The 15,294-nt window shown below is 35.4% G+C and overlaps 1 protein-coding gene across 3 annotated transcripts; it reads left to right on the top strand.

Moving 5' to 3' along the window:
* The first annotated feature begins 8,729 nt into the window (after positions 1–8,729).
* LOC127254569 (uncharacterized) lies at positions 8,730–12,919 on the top strand. Of its 3 annotated transcripts, none has more exons than XM_051279737.1 (17): positions 8,771–8,876; positions 8,963–9,129; positions 9,276–9,537; positions 9,637–9,765; positions 9,855–10,062; positions 10,248–10,394; positions 10,472–10,546; positions 10,711–10,782; positions 10,882–10,953; positions 11,163–11,234; positions 11,376–11,447; positions 11,568–11,639; positions 11,719–11,790; positions 11,891–12,034; positions 12,126–12,197; positions 12,264–12,410; positions 12,494–12,919. In XM_051279737.1, the coding sequence occupies exons 3-17, from the start codon at positions 9,340–9,342 to the stop codon at positions 12,676–12,678; spliced, it is 1,737 nt and encodes a 578-aa protein (XP_051135694.1). In that variant the 5' UTR covers positions 8,771–8,876; positions 8,963–9,129; positions 9,276–9,339; the 3' UTR covers positions 12,679–12,919. The 3 variants fall into 3 exon arrangements, with proteins under 3 accessions (XP_051135692.1, XP_051135694.1, XP_051135693.1); XM_051279736.1 differs by having other exon boundaries at positions 8,963–9,134; XM_051279735.1 differs by lacking the exon at positions 8,963–9,129 and having other exon boundaries at positions 8,730–8,876.
* The last annotated feature ends 2,375 nt before the right edge of the window (positions 12,920–15,294 follow it).

Raw genomic sequence — 15,294 nt, 5'->3', positions numbered from 1 at the left:
AACATATATTATCTTTTTTTAAAAAAAATAATAAGATGAACTGTGAAATTATTGAAACAACGATGTGGGCACAAGATATGAGACAGAGATAATATATGTAACAAAAATATTTTGAAATTTTTTAAGATAATTTTGAGAATAGCAAACGATTGAATACAAAATATATATTTCATTAAATTAAATAGATATTGAAATGTAAACTTTCTTTTTAATATAAACAAGTATATGATTTAGCATTTTCAATAAAAGAATATGTAATTTGATATATATATATATATATATTACAAAGTGTAGATTCTTATTGTATAGATATTTGGAAGGAAAAACAGTAAGATGCACAAGTAGAACATACCATTTTAAAATAGATAACCCAATTTCTCATGCCATAATAAGAAAATGAAATAAATGATCAAAGTAGACAGTAGAACATAAAATTTAGGATGATAATCTCAAGTAAAAAATATAGAAATTATGATGAAGTTTAGCATATAAGAGGTTGAGTTAGTCCTCAGGTATGTAAGTCACAACAAAAATCTTCAAATTTAGCGAGGCAACTTAAACCAGTAGTCAATTAGCCTATAGACACAAGGTTCAGAACAAAGTTAGGAATATAAAGTACATTATGTAATGTAATAGAAGAATTTAGAACAATTTATCCGGAATGAGTAAGAGATTTATTAGTTTCATCAGGAATATGAATATTGATGGATGAAAATGTAGACTTAGGATTACTAAGCAAGGAAAGAGACGAGCACAAATGACTGGAAGCACTTATATCAAAGATCCACACACCGAGAGATGTTCTAATAACCGAAGGGTTACCTAAGCAACCATAAGCTCTTGCAGCATAGTCGTATGGAGAAAGAGTGGATGTTTGCATTAGTCTTTTGAACATATTTTCAAATTCAACTTTAATGGCAAAAGCTAAAGGTTCTTCACATATAATCCATTTTTTAGAAGTTGTATTGACATATTGCAACAACAACAATTTCCCCCTTTTTTGTATCAATGAAATCTTTATACCAATTCGGCTCACCATGAAGCTTGAAATAAGTTTCCTTGGTGTATCCAAGTCTTTTGCAATATGCACATATGCCACTAGAAGATTTCTTCTTAAATAACTTCTAAGAGGTTAGGTGAGAAGATATACCAACGGAAGATAGAGCTAAACCAATTGTGATAGAGTTAGATAGAAGAACATCATATTGTGACTCTACATTACACAACATTCCATAAGCAACACTCACAAAGGTAAATGATCAATCATAAGAATTTGATTGCAGATATGCTCATGAGAAGGATTTAACCCAATTAACAATTGAACCAACAATATCAACTCATCTTCAATTCTTAATAGTTGCAACATAGAGTTATCACAAGCGATGAAATATCGTAAAGTACGAAAGTCACTCCAGAGAGATTTTAATGAACCAATATACTTTGTAATAGTATTGTTACCTTGGGAGAGATCAACAATCTTCCTCTTAACCATAAGGAGTTGAAGTCCACTTACACGACCGAACCGATCTTCAAGTTCGAACCACATATCACGAGCCGAAGGAGTATGAACAAAGGATATGGCAATTTCAGGGGAAAATGAATTCTTAAGCCACACGAGGACCAAATTATCAACTTTGCGCCAGTATCTGAATTCTGGATTGATCACCAACAGTGAAGTAATAGTACCATCGATAAATATTTCCTTAAATTTGCAGCTTAAGGTAGTATATACTGCAACCTTCCAAATGATCAATTTGGAGAAATTCAACTAAATGGTGACGAAAGCTAACCCTGGGTGGTCACCGGAGAAAACTAAAAATTCCTCACGAAAAAGAAAATTACTGACTTGTTGGACGATAGAATCGGCAAACATAGCAACTTGGTTGAAAGATTCAGATATCATAAAAGAAATTATTGGAAGAGAACTTGCTCTAATACTATGAAAACCAACTAACCACTACGCGAAAGAAATAAAAATGAACATAAAGAAATTAAGAAAATTTTTAATTATTTTTTATTTAAATGAGAAGAAATGACCAATCATATAGATATATATTACAAGGAATAGAAGTGTGGTTACACTTTTTGAAATAAATAAAAGAGAGGGACAACTTGAAAAAAGGAACAAAAAACAATAGCATCTATTATAGTCCGTATCTCTACTGTAGTATCTTTTTTACTCTCTCATCCACGTCATATCCATATCAACATTCAAATTATTATTATTTTTTTTTATAGCATTAGTATATGTACACATTATCTTTACAATTTTATAAAATTCATAATATATGTTTATTTTTATTGTTTAATAATATACTCTATCCGTCCCATATCTATATATCCGTTTATTTTTTGCACGAAGTTTTAGAAATATTAGTATTATATTGGAATTTAATATAAATAAAGGTAAAAAGACTAAACTAACCTTATTATTAGTGTATGATATAAAGATAATGACATTTGCGTAATATATTATAAATTGGAAAGGTATTTGTAATCTTAGGTAGATAGTACATTTACTAGAAAAGAAATTGATACTTTATTATGTGACGAACAAAAATGGAAAAATGGATAATTGGTTAATGTAGAAAAGTCAACAATGTTGGCTCATCTCCAAATCCCACATCGTTTGCGCAAATGAGTTGGGGGTGAATTCTTTATATAAATACACCCGCTCTTCCTTTGGTTTTATTATCCCACAACACAATCTTCTTATATTCTAATTGTGTTGTATTTCTTATCTTTTCTCATAATATAATTTTGGTTGGGTTCCGAGGACATAGGCAAAATTTTGCTGAACCTCGTTAAATTTGGTGTTCTTTATTTTGTTCTGGTGTGTTGGTTATTTTGCGGTTATTTATTGTGCTTTAATTTTGCTGGGGAAATTCTGTCAAAAAGACTATAAAAGGTCTAAGGAAATTGGATTTTAAGTGAGCCTCGTGTCTCCTCCAATTACCTGGGAATTTTCTTTGGTATTAATTGAGTACGATATTTCGCCGATTGTGTGGGGCTAACCCGTTTTTTCGCAACAATTGGTATCAGAGCCTTGGTTGCTTAGTATGCTCTGTGGTCGCAGTTAATCTGATCTTCCACATCAGAAAAGCGTCTCGGTTAAGCTGCCTTTATTGTGTTAATCAAACTCTGGAGCAGGAATGGTGGAAAAATCCGGTGAAAAAATCAACTTCAGATTCAAAGTCATTGGTGACGCCGTCATCAAGAACGATGGTCACGAATGCCAAGTTCGACTTCAAAAAATTCAACGGTACCAATAATTTTGGTATGCGGCAATGCAAGGTGTTGGACATCTTGTTCCAACAAGAGCTGAATGGAGCACTCGCAGAAAACAAACCAGAGGATGTTGATAATAAAGACTGGACGAGGATTAACCGCCTGACGTGTGGTACAATCCGGCTATGTCTCTCCAAAGAGCAAAAATATCCATTTATAAGAGAGACGATGGCGCACAAATTATAGAAAAAATTGGAGGACAAATTCATGAAAAAGAGCACAGAAAATAAGCTCTACATGAAGACGAAGTTGTATCGCTTCTAGTATTTGTCAGGTACCACCATGAACGAACACATAACTAGATTTGATTTTCTAGTTACTGATTTGTTAAATCTGGATTAGAAGATAAATGATATTGATAAGGCATTGATACTGCTAGCTTCACTTCCTGATGAATATGAACATATAATTGTTAGAATGCTGACTGGGAAAAAAACAATTTCCTTTAAGGAAGTTACTACTGCTTTGTATTCTAACGAGATCAGGAAGAAAGATAAGTTAGAACACAGGAGTTCGACTGGTGAAACTCACTTTGTTCGGGGTCGTAACAAAAAATACAAACTGGCGAGAAGAAGCAGATCCCAGTCAAGAGGCAGAGTAGCAAAAGATAAATGTGCCTTTTGCCACGAGAAAGGACACTGGAAGAAAGACTGTCTCAAGCTATAAAAGAAAAAAGGGAAAACAGTAGCCGAAGCATGTGTTGTTGATAATAATGAATCAGATTATTCATTAGCATGTGCCTCATCGGTGACATGCAGTGACGACTGGCTGCGAGACTCAGGATGCTCATTCCACATGTGCTCCATAAAGGAGTGGTTTGTCAAGTTTGAAAACGTTGATGGCGGAGTTTTCTACCTAGCTGACAACCAACCTTGCTAGATAACTGGAGTTGGTTCAGTCTATCTGAAGAACCACGATGGAACAGTTAAAGTGCTGACAAAGGTTCGGTACATACCGAAATTTGCCAAAAATCTCATATCAGTGGGAGTCTTGGAGTCTAAAGGTCATTCTATTAGCATTCAGAATGGGATTCTAAAAGTGATCTCGGGAGCACTTGTCATCATGAAAGGTATAAGGAAAAATAATTTGTATCACTTTTAGGGCAGCACAGTACGTGGCGTAGCAGCAACAATATCAGCACCAGATAAAGAAGAGGAAATGACCAAGCTTTGGCACATGAGGCTTGGGCATGCTGGGGAAAAATCCTTGCAGACTCTAGCAAAACAAGGATTATTAAAGGGTGCAAAGACATGCAAACTTGATTTTTGCGAGCACTTTATGGGAAAGAAAATACGAGTGAAGTTTGGAACATTAATCCATAACACTAAAGGCATTATGGATTACATTCACTCAGACGTGTGGGGACCAACCAAGACAGCTTCTCTGGGAGGAAATCATTATTTTATAACATTTGGTGATGATTTTTTCAGGAGAATATGGGTATAACCTATGCGAACTAAAGACGAAGCTTTCAGCAAATTCCTCGATTGGAAGAATACGATGGAGAATCAAACCGGGAGGAAGAGTAAAGTGCTTCGCTCTGATAATGGTACAGAATATCGAAATGACCCTTTTTTCGATATTTACAAAAGGGAAGGAATCTCCTGACATTTCACAGTTCGGGATACGCCACAACAAAATGGAGTGGCCGAGCGCATAAATCGGACTTTGCTGTAGAAAGTTCGGTGTATGATGTCCAATGCTAATTTGGGCAAACAATTCTGCGCTGAAGCAGTCACATATGCAAGCCATCTGATCAATCGACTACCATCAGATGCGCTTAAAGGCAAGACACCTTTGGGGTATGGTTTGGCAAACCTGCTAATGATTATGATTCTTTACGTGTGTTTGGATCTATTGCATATTATCACGTAAGAGAATCAAAGCTAGATCCAAAGACAAGAAAAACTATCTTCATAGGGATATCATCTGGAGTAAAAGGATATCGCTTATGGTGCCCGGAGATGAAAAAGATGATCTTTAGCAGGGATGTTACTTTCAACGAATCAGAAATGTTGAAGAAAGTAACGAAGCAGTAGATAGAGAATACCCCCCAACAGGTGGAATGTTCTTCCAATGAGGTGGAGTTCCAGACATCTATGACTAAACTTGAAGATGATCAACCAACTGACGATGATGTTTTTTGTACCAATAAAGAGCTCAGAGAAAGAGAGGTTTTAACCCAAGAACCTCAACAGCAACAAGATTTACCAATTGCAGTTAGGAGGCCAAGAAGATAAATTCAGAAACCTGCTCGATTCCAAAGTATGGTGGCCTATGAACTTCATGTTATTGAAGAAGGTATACCACAAACTTTTCTTGATGCAGTACATTTTTCTGAGAAAGAGAAGTGGAAGAAAGTCATGGACGAGGAAATGCATTCCCTTGAAGCAAATCACACATGGAAGCTAGCTGAGCTACCGAAGGAAAAGAAGGCAATTGGTTGCAAGTGGGTCTATACTCAAAGGCTATGCTCAAAAGGAAAGAATTAATTACAATGAAGTATTTTCTCCTGTTGTAAAACATTCCTCTATTCGTATTTTGTTGGCCTTGGTAGCGCAGTACGATTTAGAACTAGTTCAAATGGATGTAAAGACGGCGTTCTTACACGGTGATTTGGAGGAGGAAATCTACATGACTCAGCCCGAAGGATTTAATGTTGTTGGGAAAGAAGATTGGGTATGCAAGTTGAACAAATTGTTGTATGGATTGAAACAATCTCCAAGACAGTGGTATAGACGATTTGATCAATTCATGACCAGCCAAAAGTACACCAGGAGCAGTTTCGATCACTGTGTGTATTTTTGTAAACTACCTGATGGATCATTTATTTATCTTCTTCTTTATGTAGATGACATGTTAATTGTTTCGAAAGATAGAAGAGAGATAAGCAGATTGAAGTTTCAACTCAGCAAGGAGTTCGAAATGAAAGATCTCGGTGAAGCAAAGAAGATTCTCGGCATGGAAATAACGAGAGACAGAAAGAGAGGCACATTGTGCTTGACCCAGAAACAATATTTGAAGAAAGTAGTAGAGCGATTTGGCATGACTGACAAAACCAAACCTGTGAGTACACCACTTGCCTCTCATTTCAAACTTAGTGTTTCACAGTGTCTAAAAACGAAAGAGGAACGTGATTACATGTCAAAGGTTCCTTATTCAAATGCGGTTGGTAGCTTGATGTATGCGATGGTGTGTACAAGGCTTGACATTTCACATGCAGTTGGGATCGTGAGCAGATATATGCATGATCCAGGCAGAGAACATTGGCAAACCGTGAAATGGATTCTAAGGTATGTCTTGAAAACCTTAGATTTTGGATTGATGTTTCAAAGAAATAATGATACTGGCCAACATATAGTTAGGTACTGTGATTTAGTCTATGCAGAATATTTGGATAAACGACGATCAACTACGGGTTATGTGTTTACTCTTCCAAACGCACCAGTTAGTTGGAAGTCGACTTTACAGTCTACCGTTGCTCTGTCAACAACAGAGGCAGAATACATGGCCATCACTGAGGCTGTTAAGGAGGCAATCTGGTTACAAGGATTACTGCAGATATGTTGACAAAAGGTGTAACGTGTATCAAGTTTGAACATTGTTTGAATTTGATAAATGTTCTAAGAGTTTGAAGATTGACGATGAAAAACGCATTTGGAGGCTCTGCCATATTTTATGTCGTGAGAGTTTTGAAGAAGATCTTTGGATGGGATTTAGAGATCGCCAAAGGTGGAGATTTGTAGAAAAGTCAACAATGTTGGCTCATCTCCAAATCTCACATCGTTTGCGCAAATGCGTTGGGGGTGAATTCACCCGCTCTCCTTTTGGTTTTATTATCCCACAGCACAATCTTTTTATATTCTAATTGTGTTGTATTTTTTATCTTCTCTCATAATATAATTTTGGTTGGGGTCCGAGGACGTAGACAAAATTTTGCCGAACCTCGTTAAATCTGGTGTTCTTTATTTTGTTCTGGTGTGTTTGGTTATTTTGCAGTTATTTATTGTGCTTTAATTTTGCTGGGGAAATTCTATCAAAAAGACTATAAATCTAAGAAAATTGGGTTTTAAGTGAGCCTCGTGTCTCCTCCAATTACCTGGGAATTTTCTTCGGTATTAATTGAGTACGATATTTCGCCGATTGTGTGGGGCTAACCCGTTTTTTCGCAACAGTTAAAGAAACAAGGGGATATAAATAAATATTTATTATATTTTAATTTGAAAAATATTAATTTATATAAATTGTAAAATATTAAATAATTTTTTATATTATGATATATTAAAATTATCCAAATTAGTGATAGTACTTATATTTAAAAATTTAAATGATTGAAATAAACTCGAATTAATACATTATCTCAATATTTTTCATTTTCAATAATTTTGTTAAAGGACTAGTTAAATAAAAATTGTGTATAAATTTTTTTTTAAAAACATAAATGTTAGAAATTGAATGTATAAAAAATATTATTAAAATTATGTAAGTGGGTAGTGATTTTTGAAATAAATTTTATTTTTTATTTCTCTACATAAATCATTGCTAAATTTTAAATTTTGGATAATAAATAATTATTTTTTATGATTTTTATCAGATGTAATGAGTTCTTTACAAATGTAATATTTGCGAATTAACTGTATTATTTCATAAAAGTAATACTTTAGGGTGCGTTTGTTTGGGAATTGGATTTTCAATCCACTTTTCATTCCATTTTTTTTTAAAACATCAAATTAAATACTTATTTTTTATTTTTTATATTATACTAAAAAATCAATTTTACATAAACAGTACGTGAACACCTATTTATATCACGTCATATAACTTATTCAAATTCAAAATTTTTCGTATTCAAATTTCAAATCAAAATCCACGCCCCCCAAACAAATACACCCCTAGTTATAATAAAAATTGAGAAAATAACATATATAAAGATAGATATTGATTTAGCCACTGTCCGAAATTTTTCGAAATTTGAGGTCATATCAATTTTTCGAGTAATTGGGTTTTGTTACTGTATATAAATAAATACTAATGTAAAGGATTTCTAACTTGTACGTTTTACACTGAAGCACAGAATAGATTGATTGCAATGGCTTCCAAATCCACGATTATCATCATCATCGTCAATGCGACTACCGACGAAAGAAAGAAAGAATCCCCACTTCCAATTGTATTATACAAATCGGAGGGACATTAGCGTAAGAAATCTGCCACCGGAAGAAAGTGGCCCCAAAAGAGCAAATCCCCAATTCGTCTCCGCAGTGGAGTGCTTATTGCAATAAAAAAATATCAGCAGGACAGGGCTCAGTGGCGCCCACAATCTTCTTCCTTATCGCCATCATCATCCGCGCCATTATTCTCCTCCCGAACCAGCAATCGGGCCTCCTTTGCCCCCTAACGTGGCGCCCATCTGTTGGCTCGGAGCCTGCCTGCCTGCTTGCTTCGACTATCCATTTCTTGTACGCTTCTATTTCTTCTCTATCCTCTTCCTCTCTCTCTCATTCTGCAACTCTTCTACTTTTCATACACACTGCACGATACACAAGCACGCTGTTGTGATTGTGATTATGCGCCGATGACGGAAAATTGTGAGCTAATAATTTGTGTTTTTAATTAATTTGATAATTTTCTTGTTTCGCTGTTCAATTTTCATTGTTCCTTTATGTCTGTGTAGGGCAAAATTCGATGCTCAGTTCGTCTTCCTGTTGTTGATTTTGGTGTGGTTTATTAAATCCGTTAATTGAAGCTTCTGGAGCGAAATTTTTGTGTGATTCGAGGGTTTTTGAGAATTATCATTAATTTTGCTATTTTAAGCTCAAACACGCTCTGCGGCTTAGGAGGGTTAGGTTTGATAGTTTCTGTTTTATGTATTAATTCCATTTGTGAATATCTGGAAGGAATCTGTGTGATTAATTTGAAGGAATGAAGATTACTCTGCTATCCATCTTTCTAATGGCTTAATTCAATCCTACTTCCATAATTTGCAGTGTGCATTTGTATCCCAACCACTGTTGATAATTCGATGCACGTAAAGTAGAGAAAAGGAATCGAATGGGGGGAGCTTGTTCGAGGAAGCGTGACCATCTCGTCAATGAGGATGGTCTGAGTGGAAGAGTTTCAGGGAGATACATGAAAAGTGGGAGCTCCAAATGGCTGGGGGCATCCATGTCTAGATCATCTACAGACGCCAATCAAGGAAACCAAAGTTGCCCTTCTCTTATAGATTTGTGTATACATAAAATTCGTGAAGTACGTATGATGATCGCTGTCTTGATTGCTTGCTGTCTTTCTTAGTCGATTTACGAGTTTAGAACTGTTGAATTGATGAGGAATGGTGTTGTTTTGAAGGACGTGGATAAATATGTTTCCTTCTCCATGCTGCCAAGAGATATAAGCCAGCAGATTTTGGATGATTTGATCAGTTCTCAATGCCTAACTGATTCGGTACTAGAAGCTTTTCGCGATTGTGCTCTGCAGGTATGCTTGAACTTTGAATGATAATAGCTATGGATGTCGAATGGGCTGATGTGAGTTCCTTTTGAGATGGATATTGTCGCTTCTTGCAGGATCTTAACATGGGAGAATACCCGGGAGTAAATGACAGCTGGATGGATATTGTATCTTCACAGGGTCAATCTCTACTGTCTGTAGATCTCTCGGCTTCAGATATTACTGACTTGGGGCTGGCTTATCTCAGAGACTGCGAAAATCTTCAGACGGTGAATCTTAATTACTGTGATCAGATTTCGGATAAAGGTCTGGAGCAATTAAGCGGTGAGGATTTACCCTTGAGAATGCAACGAATTTTCATCCACAATCTTGCTAAATTAGTGTTAGGCTTTTATGTTTGTCGATGATGATTCTTCACAAGATGTTAGTTACAAGGCCTTTTCGTTTCAAGTTTCAGTATATTCATTGAAGCGTAATGAATTCTGGTCGTTGCTTCTCGAATGTTGTAGGTCTGTCAAAACTAGACACTCTAAGCTTTAGAAGAAATTGCTTGATCACTGCACGAGGGCTCGGTTTCTTGTCCGGATTAGTCAATTTGGTTAAACTGGACTTGGAAAGATGCCCGAATATCCATGGCGGTCTATATCACCTGAAAGGTTCGATTGGACTAGCTCTTTGCTGACATATCGGACCTGTTTTTCTTTATCCAATCCGCCTTGATCCCTCCTTGCAGGACTTTCAAAGCTCGATTCTCTCAATCTCAATTGTTGCAACTGCATCACTGATACTGATATGAAGGCACTTTCCGGTAGGTCGTGCTTACCCAATACCCACCCCAATCTCCTGATGGAGCCATTGTAGCCATTTTAAGTTTGTCTTTTTCACGTTGTAAAGGTTTATGCAAATGATTCATTTGGCGTCTAACATAACATGTTTTATTGAAATCAAACACAATGTTTGTCGCTTGCGCAGGGCTTACAAGCTTGACGTCATTGCAGATTGCTTCCACTGGGGTCACTGATCTCGGCATTGCATTTCTTAAAGGTAATCCATTTGTATACCAATTTCTTGAATATGTAAATCTTTCTTGGTTATTCATTTCTTGTTGAATAAATTTGTTGTTTCTTAAATTTCGTCTCATAGGTTTAAGAAATCTTACACTTTTAAATATGGAGGGCTGCCGCGTGACAGCTGCATGCCTGGAGTCACTTACAGGTATATATTGTCCATTTCTTTTTTACTGTTTTTTTAAGCTAATGACATTGGAATCTGACGGGAAAAAAGTTCGAGGCTCGAAACAAGTTTATCAATCTATCATCAAACTTGTCATAGCAAGTCTCTGCTTTTTCCATAAGTTTAATTTGCTACGTATCATTTGCATATCCAATTTCTTATTCTATTTTGATTGGCTCTCTTTGTTGCAGCTCTTACCGCATTGATGTATTTGAATTTTAGCAGATGTCGTTTGACTGATGATGGTTGTGAAAAACTTGCTCGTAAGACCTCGACATCTGTTTCTATGCAAAAGCAGACAACTTATATATATATATATATATGTGTGTGTGTGTGTGGGTATGTGCGCGCACGATCTTTGCTGTGCAGTTGAAGTTAATCCGTAATTGTTTCTCTTTTAACAGAGTTGCATTCCCTGAAAGTTCTGAATTTGGGATTCAACGAAATCACGAGTGCCATTTTAGTGCATGTCAAAGGTAAGCTTTATATTCACTGCACAATTAAATAAAGACCTCTCCAGTTGTTAAGGTCTGAAGTAATTGCATCGACTTGTGTCTGTATGTGTGTTCATGTATCGGAGAATTTTCTTTCCGTAGGGCTTAAGAATCTGGAGAGCTTGAACCTGGACTCATGTGGGATTAATGATGACGGAATGGTTCATCTTGCAGGTTAAATTAATATCGGTTAAAACAATATGTTTATCTCGAGTTTAATTACCTATTTTCCCCCGTCTTGTATCGTAACCAGGTTTGTCTAACCTGAAATCCTTGGAGCTTTCCGATACTGAAGTCGGGGACAATGGATTACGCCATATTTCTGGTTAGATTTAATCCTATAAATTTACGGGGATGCCACAATCATATATTATGTTATATGCTGCCACTGATTTTGATTTAATTTTTCCATTGTGGAATTTCAGGGCTGCTCGGTCTTGAGATTTTGAATCTCTCCTTCACAAGTGTTACCGATGGAGGCTTGCGAAAGCTGTCCGGCTTATCGTCTCTCAAGTCCCTCAATTTGGATGCTCGCCAGATCACCGATGCCGGCCTTGCTGCTCTTACGAGTAATTTCATTTGTTTTCTTTAATTCATTTTTGAGATGAAATACACGACGATGAGTATTTGTTCCGTGAAATGAAATCTCATCTTCTGTAGATTTGACCGGGCTGAGACACCTGGATCTCTTTGGTGCTCGGATTACCGACTTTGGAACCAATTTCTTGAAATGTAAGTCGACTAACCTAACCTAACCTTACCCTTTATTCTCTTGACGACGAATTTATTTTCCTTCAGCTTTCAAGAACCTGCGGTCTCTCGAAATCTGTGGCGGTGGATTGACCGACGCGGGAGTAAAGAACATCAAAGAGCTTACATCCTTAAACCTGCTGAACCTGTCACAGAATCACCACCTGACGGACAGGAGTCTGGAATCGATCTCAGGTAATGCTCGACAAAACATTTTGCTATAAATCATCCGTTCAAGCTTTGATTCGATCCAGTGTGACGTGTGCACGCAAATGCAGGGCTTACCCGACTGGTGTCTCTGAACATCTCGAATTCTCGGGTGACGAGCGTGGGGCTACAGCATCTGAAGTCCCTAAAGAATCTAAAGTCGCTGATGCTGGAGTCGTGCAAAGTGACCGCGAGCGACATAAGGAAGCTTCAGGCGACGCATCTCCCCAGTCTCGTGAACTTCAGACCTGAATGAAGCTGCGGATGGTGAACGAACTCTTCCTCTTTCCTCCTGTACATAATGACGGCAGAATCGCATAACGGCGCCGAGTTCACCTCTGTAAGTAAGTATATGATGGGACGTGGATTTTAGTATAATGTTGAATCCCGCCATCTCTATCTATCTATCCATCTATCTGCATAAGCTTCCTTACTTTCTTACTGGGAACAAATGTATATATAAAATGTGTTATGGCATGCCTCTAAATTTCGGTTTCTTTCTGTGTATACATATATATATATGTATATATTGTTTCTGAACAAGAACAAGAACTTTATGTACACCTTCTAAATAATAATATCGTGTATATATATATATATATATATATATTTATGCGGATGGAAGTGGAAGCACTTGTGGCACTAAACTATTTCATTTTCGTTATCGAAGTTGTTTGAAAATATGCATAGATAATAACATGAAATTCTGACTAAAACCTCTTTTAGTTTTAAAATTTTATATTATCCACTGGTGGTTTTAAAAATATTGTATGAAAAATTCACTTTGTTGATACTCAGGATTGCAATTCAATTCATGCACTAAAATACAACTGCTCTTCAGTTTGTATTTGTACACTGTAGCAAAATTTTCTTTGTTAATATTTAATTACGATTGCAATTTATGCATAAATACAACTGCTCACCGGGTTGTATTTACACACTAGCGGAATAATTGTAAAGTCTATTGTACTATTTTGTCGTACTCATCTCGAAGTCATAAAGTCCTAAACTTATAATTCCAATTGTAAAGTCTATTGTACTATTTTGTTGTACTCATCTCGAAGTCATAAAGTCCTAAACTTATAATTCCAATGGAGTGTTTGCGCTCTCAATGAGTATTGTGTTTTCTATCGTTGTATTAGCTAAATTATTGTTTTTTTTTATTATTATTTAAATTTTATCATTTTTCAGTGATCTACATTGATTTTAACATTTCTTACCTAACGAGGCATTCTTGTTACAATATCTTTTCAACTTTCTAAAATACTCGATAGTAAAATTAGGAATTTTACCTTGTCGTCAAATTTAATATTAACAAATGTCAATTGCAATGTGATAAATTAAATTCATTGAGGTGTACTACTTCAACATTTTAACCGCATATGATGAACTTTATTGGTTGTAGATGGCTTTTTATACATATCTATCTTCAATGCTTCTTTGGTCGATTTCACTTTTGTCGTATGGAACACCTCATTAAACGAAACCGACAAACGGATTACAATAATGACTTTTCTATCCAAAATTTTTCATTCATCTTATTTCATATATTCAAAAAAATTTCTCCAAAAGTTTGTGCAAATTCATTAAGTAAAGATAATTTTCGATCTGCACCTTCCAGAATGTGTGGCCTACTCCATCGATTTTCTAATGAGAAATTTTCCATTGATGATTATGTCAACTCCCACTTCACAATATATACATATATAATTCAAAAAAATTTAGATACTTGGTTCAATCTAAATTGATCTACATATGAGAATACTGCTCAGCAAAAATTTCATTAGATTCATTACATATTAAAAAAGAAAATATATCTATATATATATAAAGGATTGAGGGACTTATATTTCCTTATATATATATATATATGAGAATAATGCTCAGCAAAAATTTTATTAGATTCATTATATATAAAAAAAAAGAAATATATATATAAATCAGCAATAAATACAAGTCAATCCCACTTTTTGCCAAATATATTTAAGTCAAATAATCCAAATCATAAACACAATTTAACTTAAGTCTTTTTAGTTGTAGGAATCACAGTGTCCTCAATTCTAAAAAAAACTCCTCCTAAGTACAATCAAACAACATGGTGCAACACTTACTTGGAACCTACGGAGAAGGATTAGAGTCGGCCAAAGAAAGGTTCTCAAAAATAGCGAAATTGTTCAATTGATCATTACAGACAGTTCAAAGGCATTGAAAAACTGCAAAAGAGCAAATAAAAAATGGTGAGGTTGTAAGCATATTTAGAAAGAAACGTGTGATTAAAGAAAGATATGAATCATCAAATATGAATGCGATAGAAAGTTATCCTTGATTCAAAGGTCTTCCATAAGAAATCTAGCAAATGAGCTACAATGTTCAAAATCAACGGTACACAAGTTTATTAAGGAAAATCATATCCCATGCAAGTGCAATCCGGCCTGACTCACAGATACTAACGAACTAGAAAAGTTATGTTTTTCAATACAAGCTCTTGATGTTTATAGGTGTATTGAAAAGACCTCTTTTACAATACAAATTGATAAAAAATAGTTTCAAATGATAAAGGCCACACATCGATTCTACTTAACCCCCACGGAGAATGATCCACATAGAGGTTGCAAAAACAAAAAGTTCACCGTAAGGATTATGTTCATGTGTGCAGTATCCCGACCTATATGGGATGAAGATGGGACTTTATTATTTGATGGGAAAATGGAAAATTTTCCATTCATAGAACGAGTCCCAACAAGAAGGTCAAGTAAAAATCGAATAACCGGCACATTAGAAACTAAATTTATTCAATCTGTAATAAAAGATGTTACTAAAAAATTATTTGATTAATCAAGTTATCTCGATTTTCCTTGTTAAAAGCTATAAA

This window comes from Andrographis paniculata, unplaced genomic scaffold (genome assembly GCF_009805555.1).
Source record: "Andrographis paniculata isolate CXL003 unplaced genomic scaffold, ASM980555v1 Contig52END, whole genome shotgun sequence".
NCBI classification, from domain to species: domain Eukaryota; kingdom Viridiplantae; phylum Streptophyta; class Magnoliopsida; order Lamiales; family Acanthaceae; genus Andrographis; species Andrographis paniculata.
This window is presented reverse-complemented; position numbering and strand designations above follow the sequence as displayed.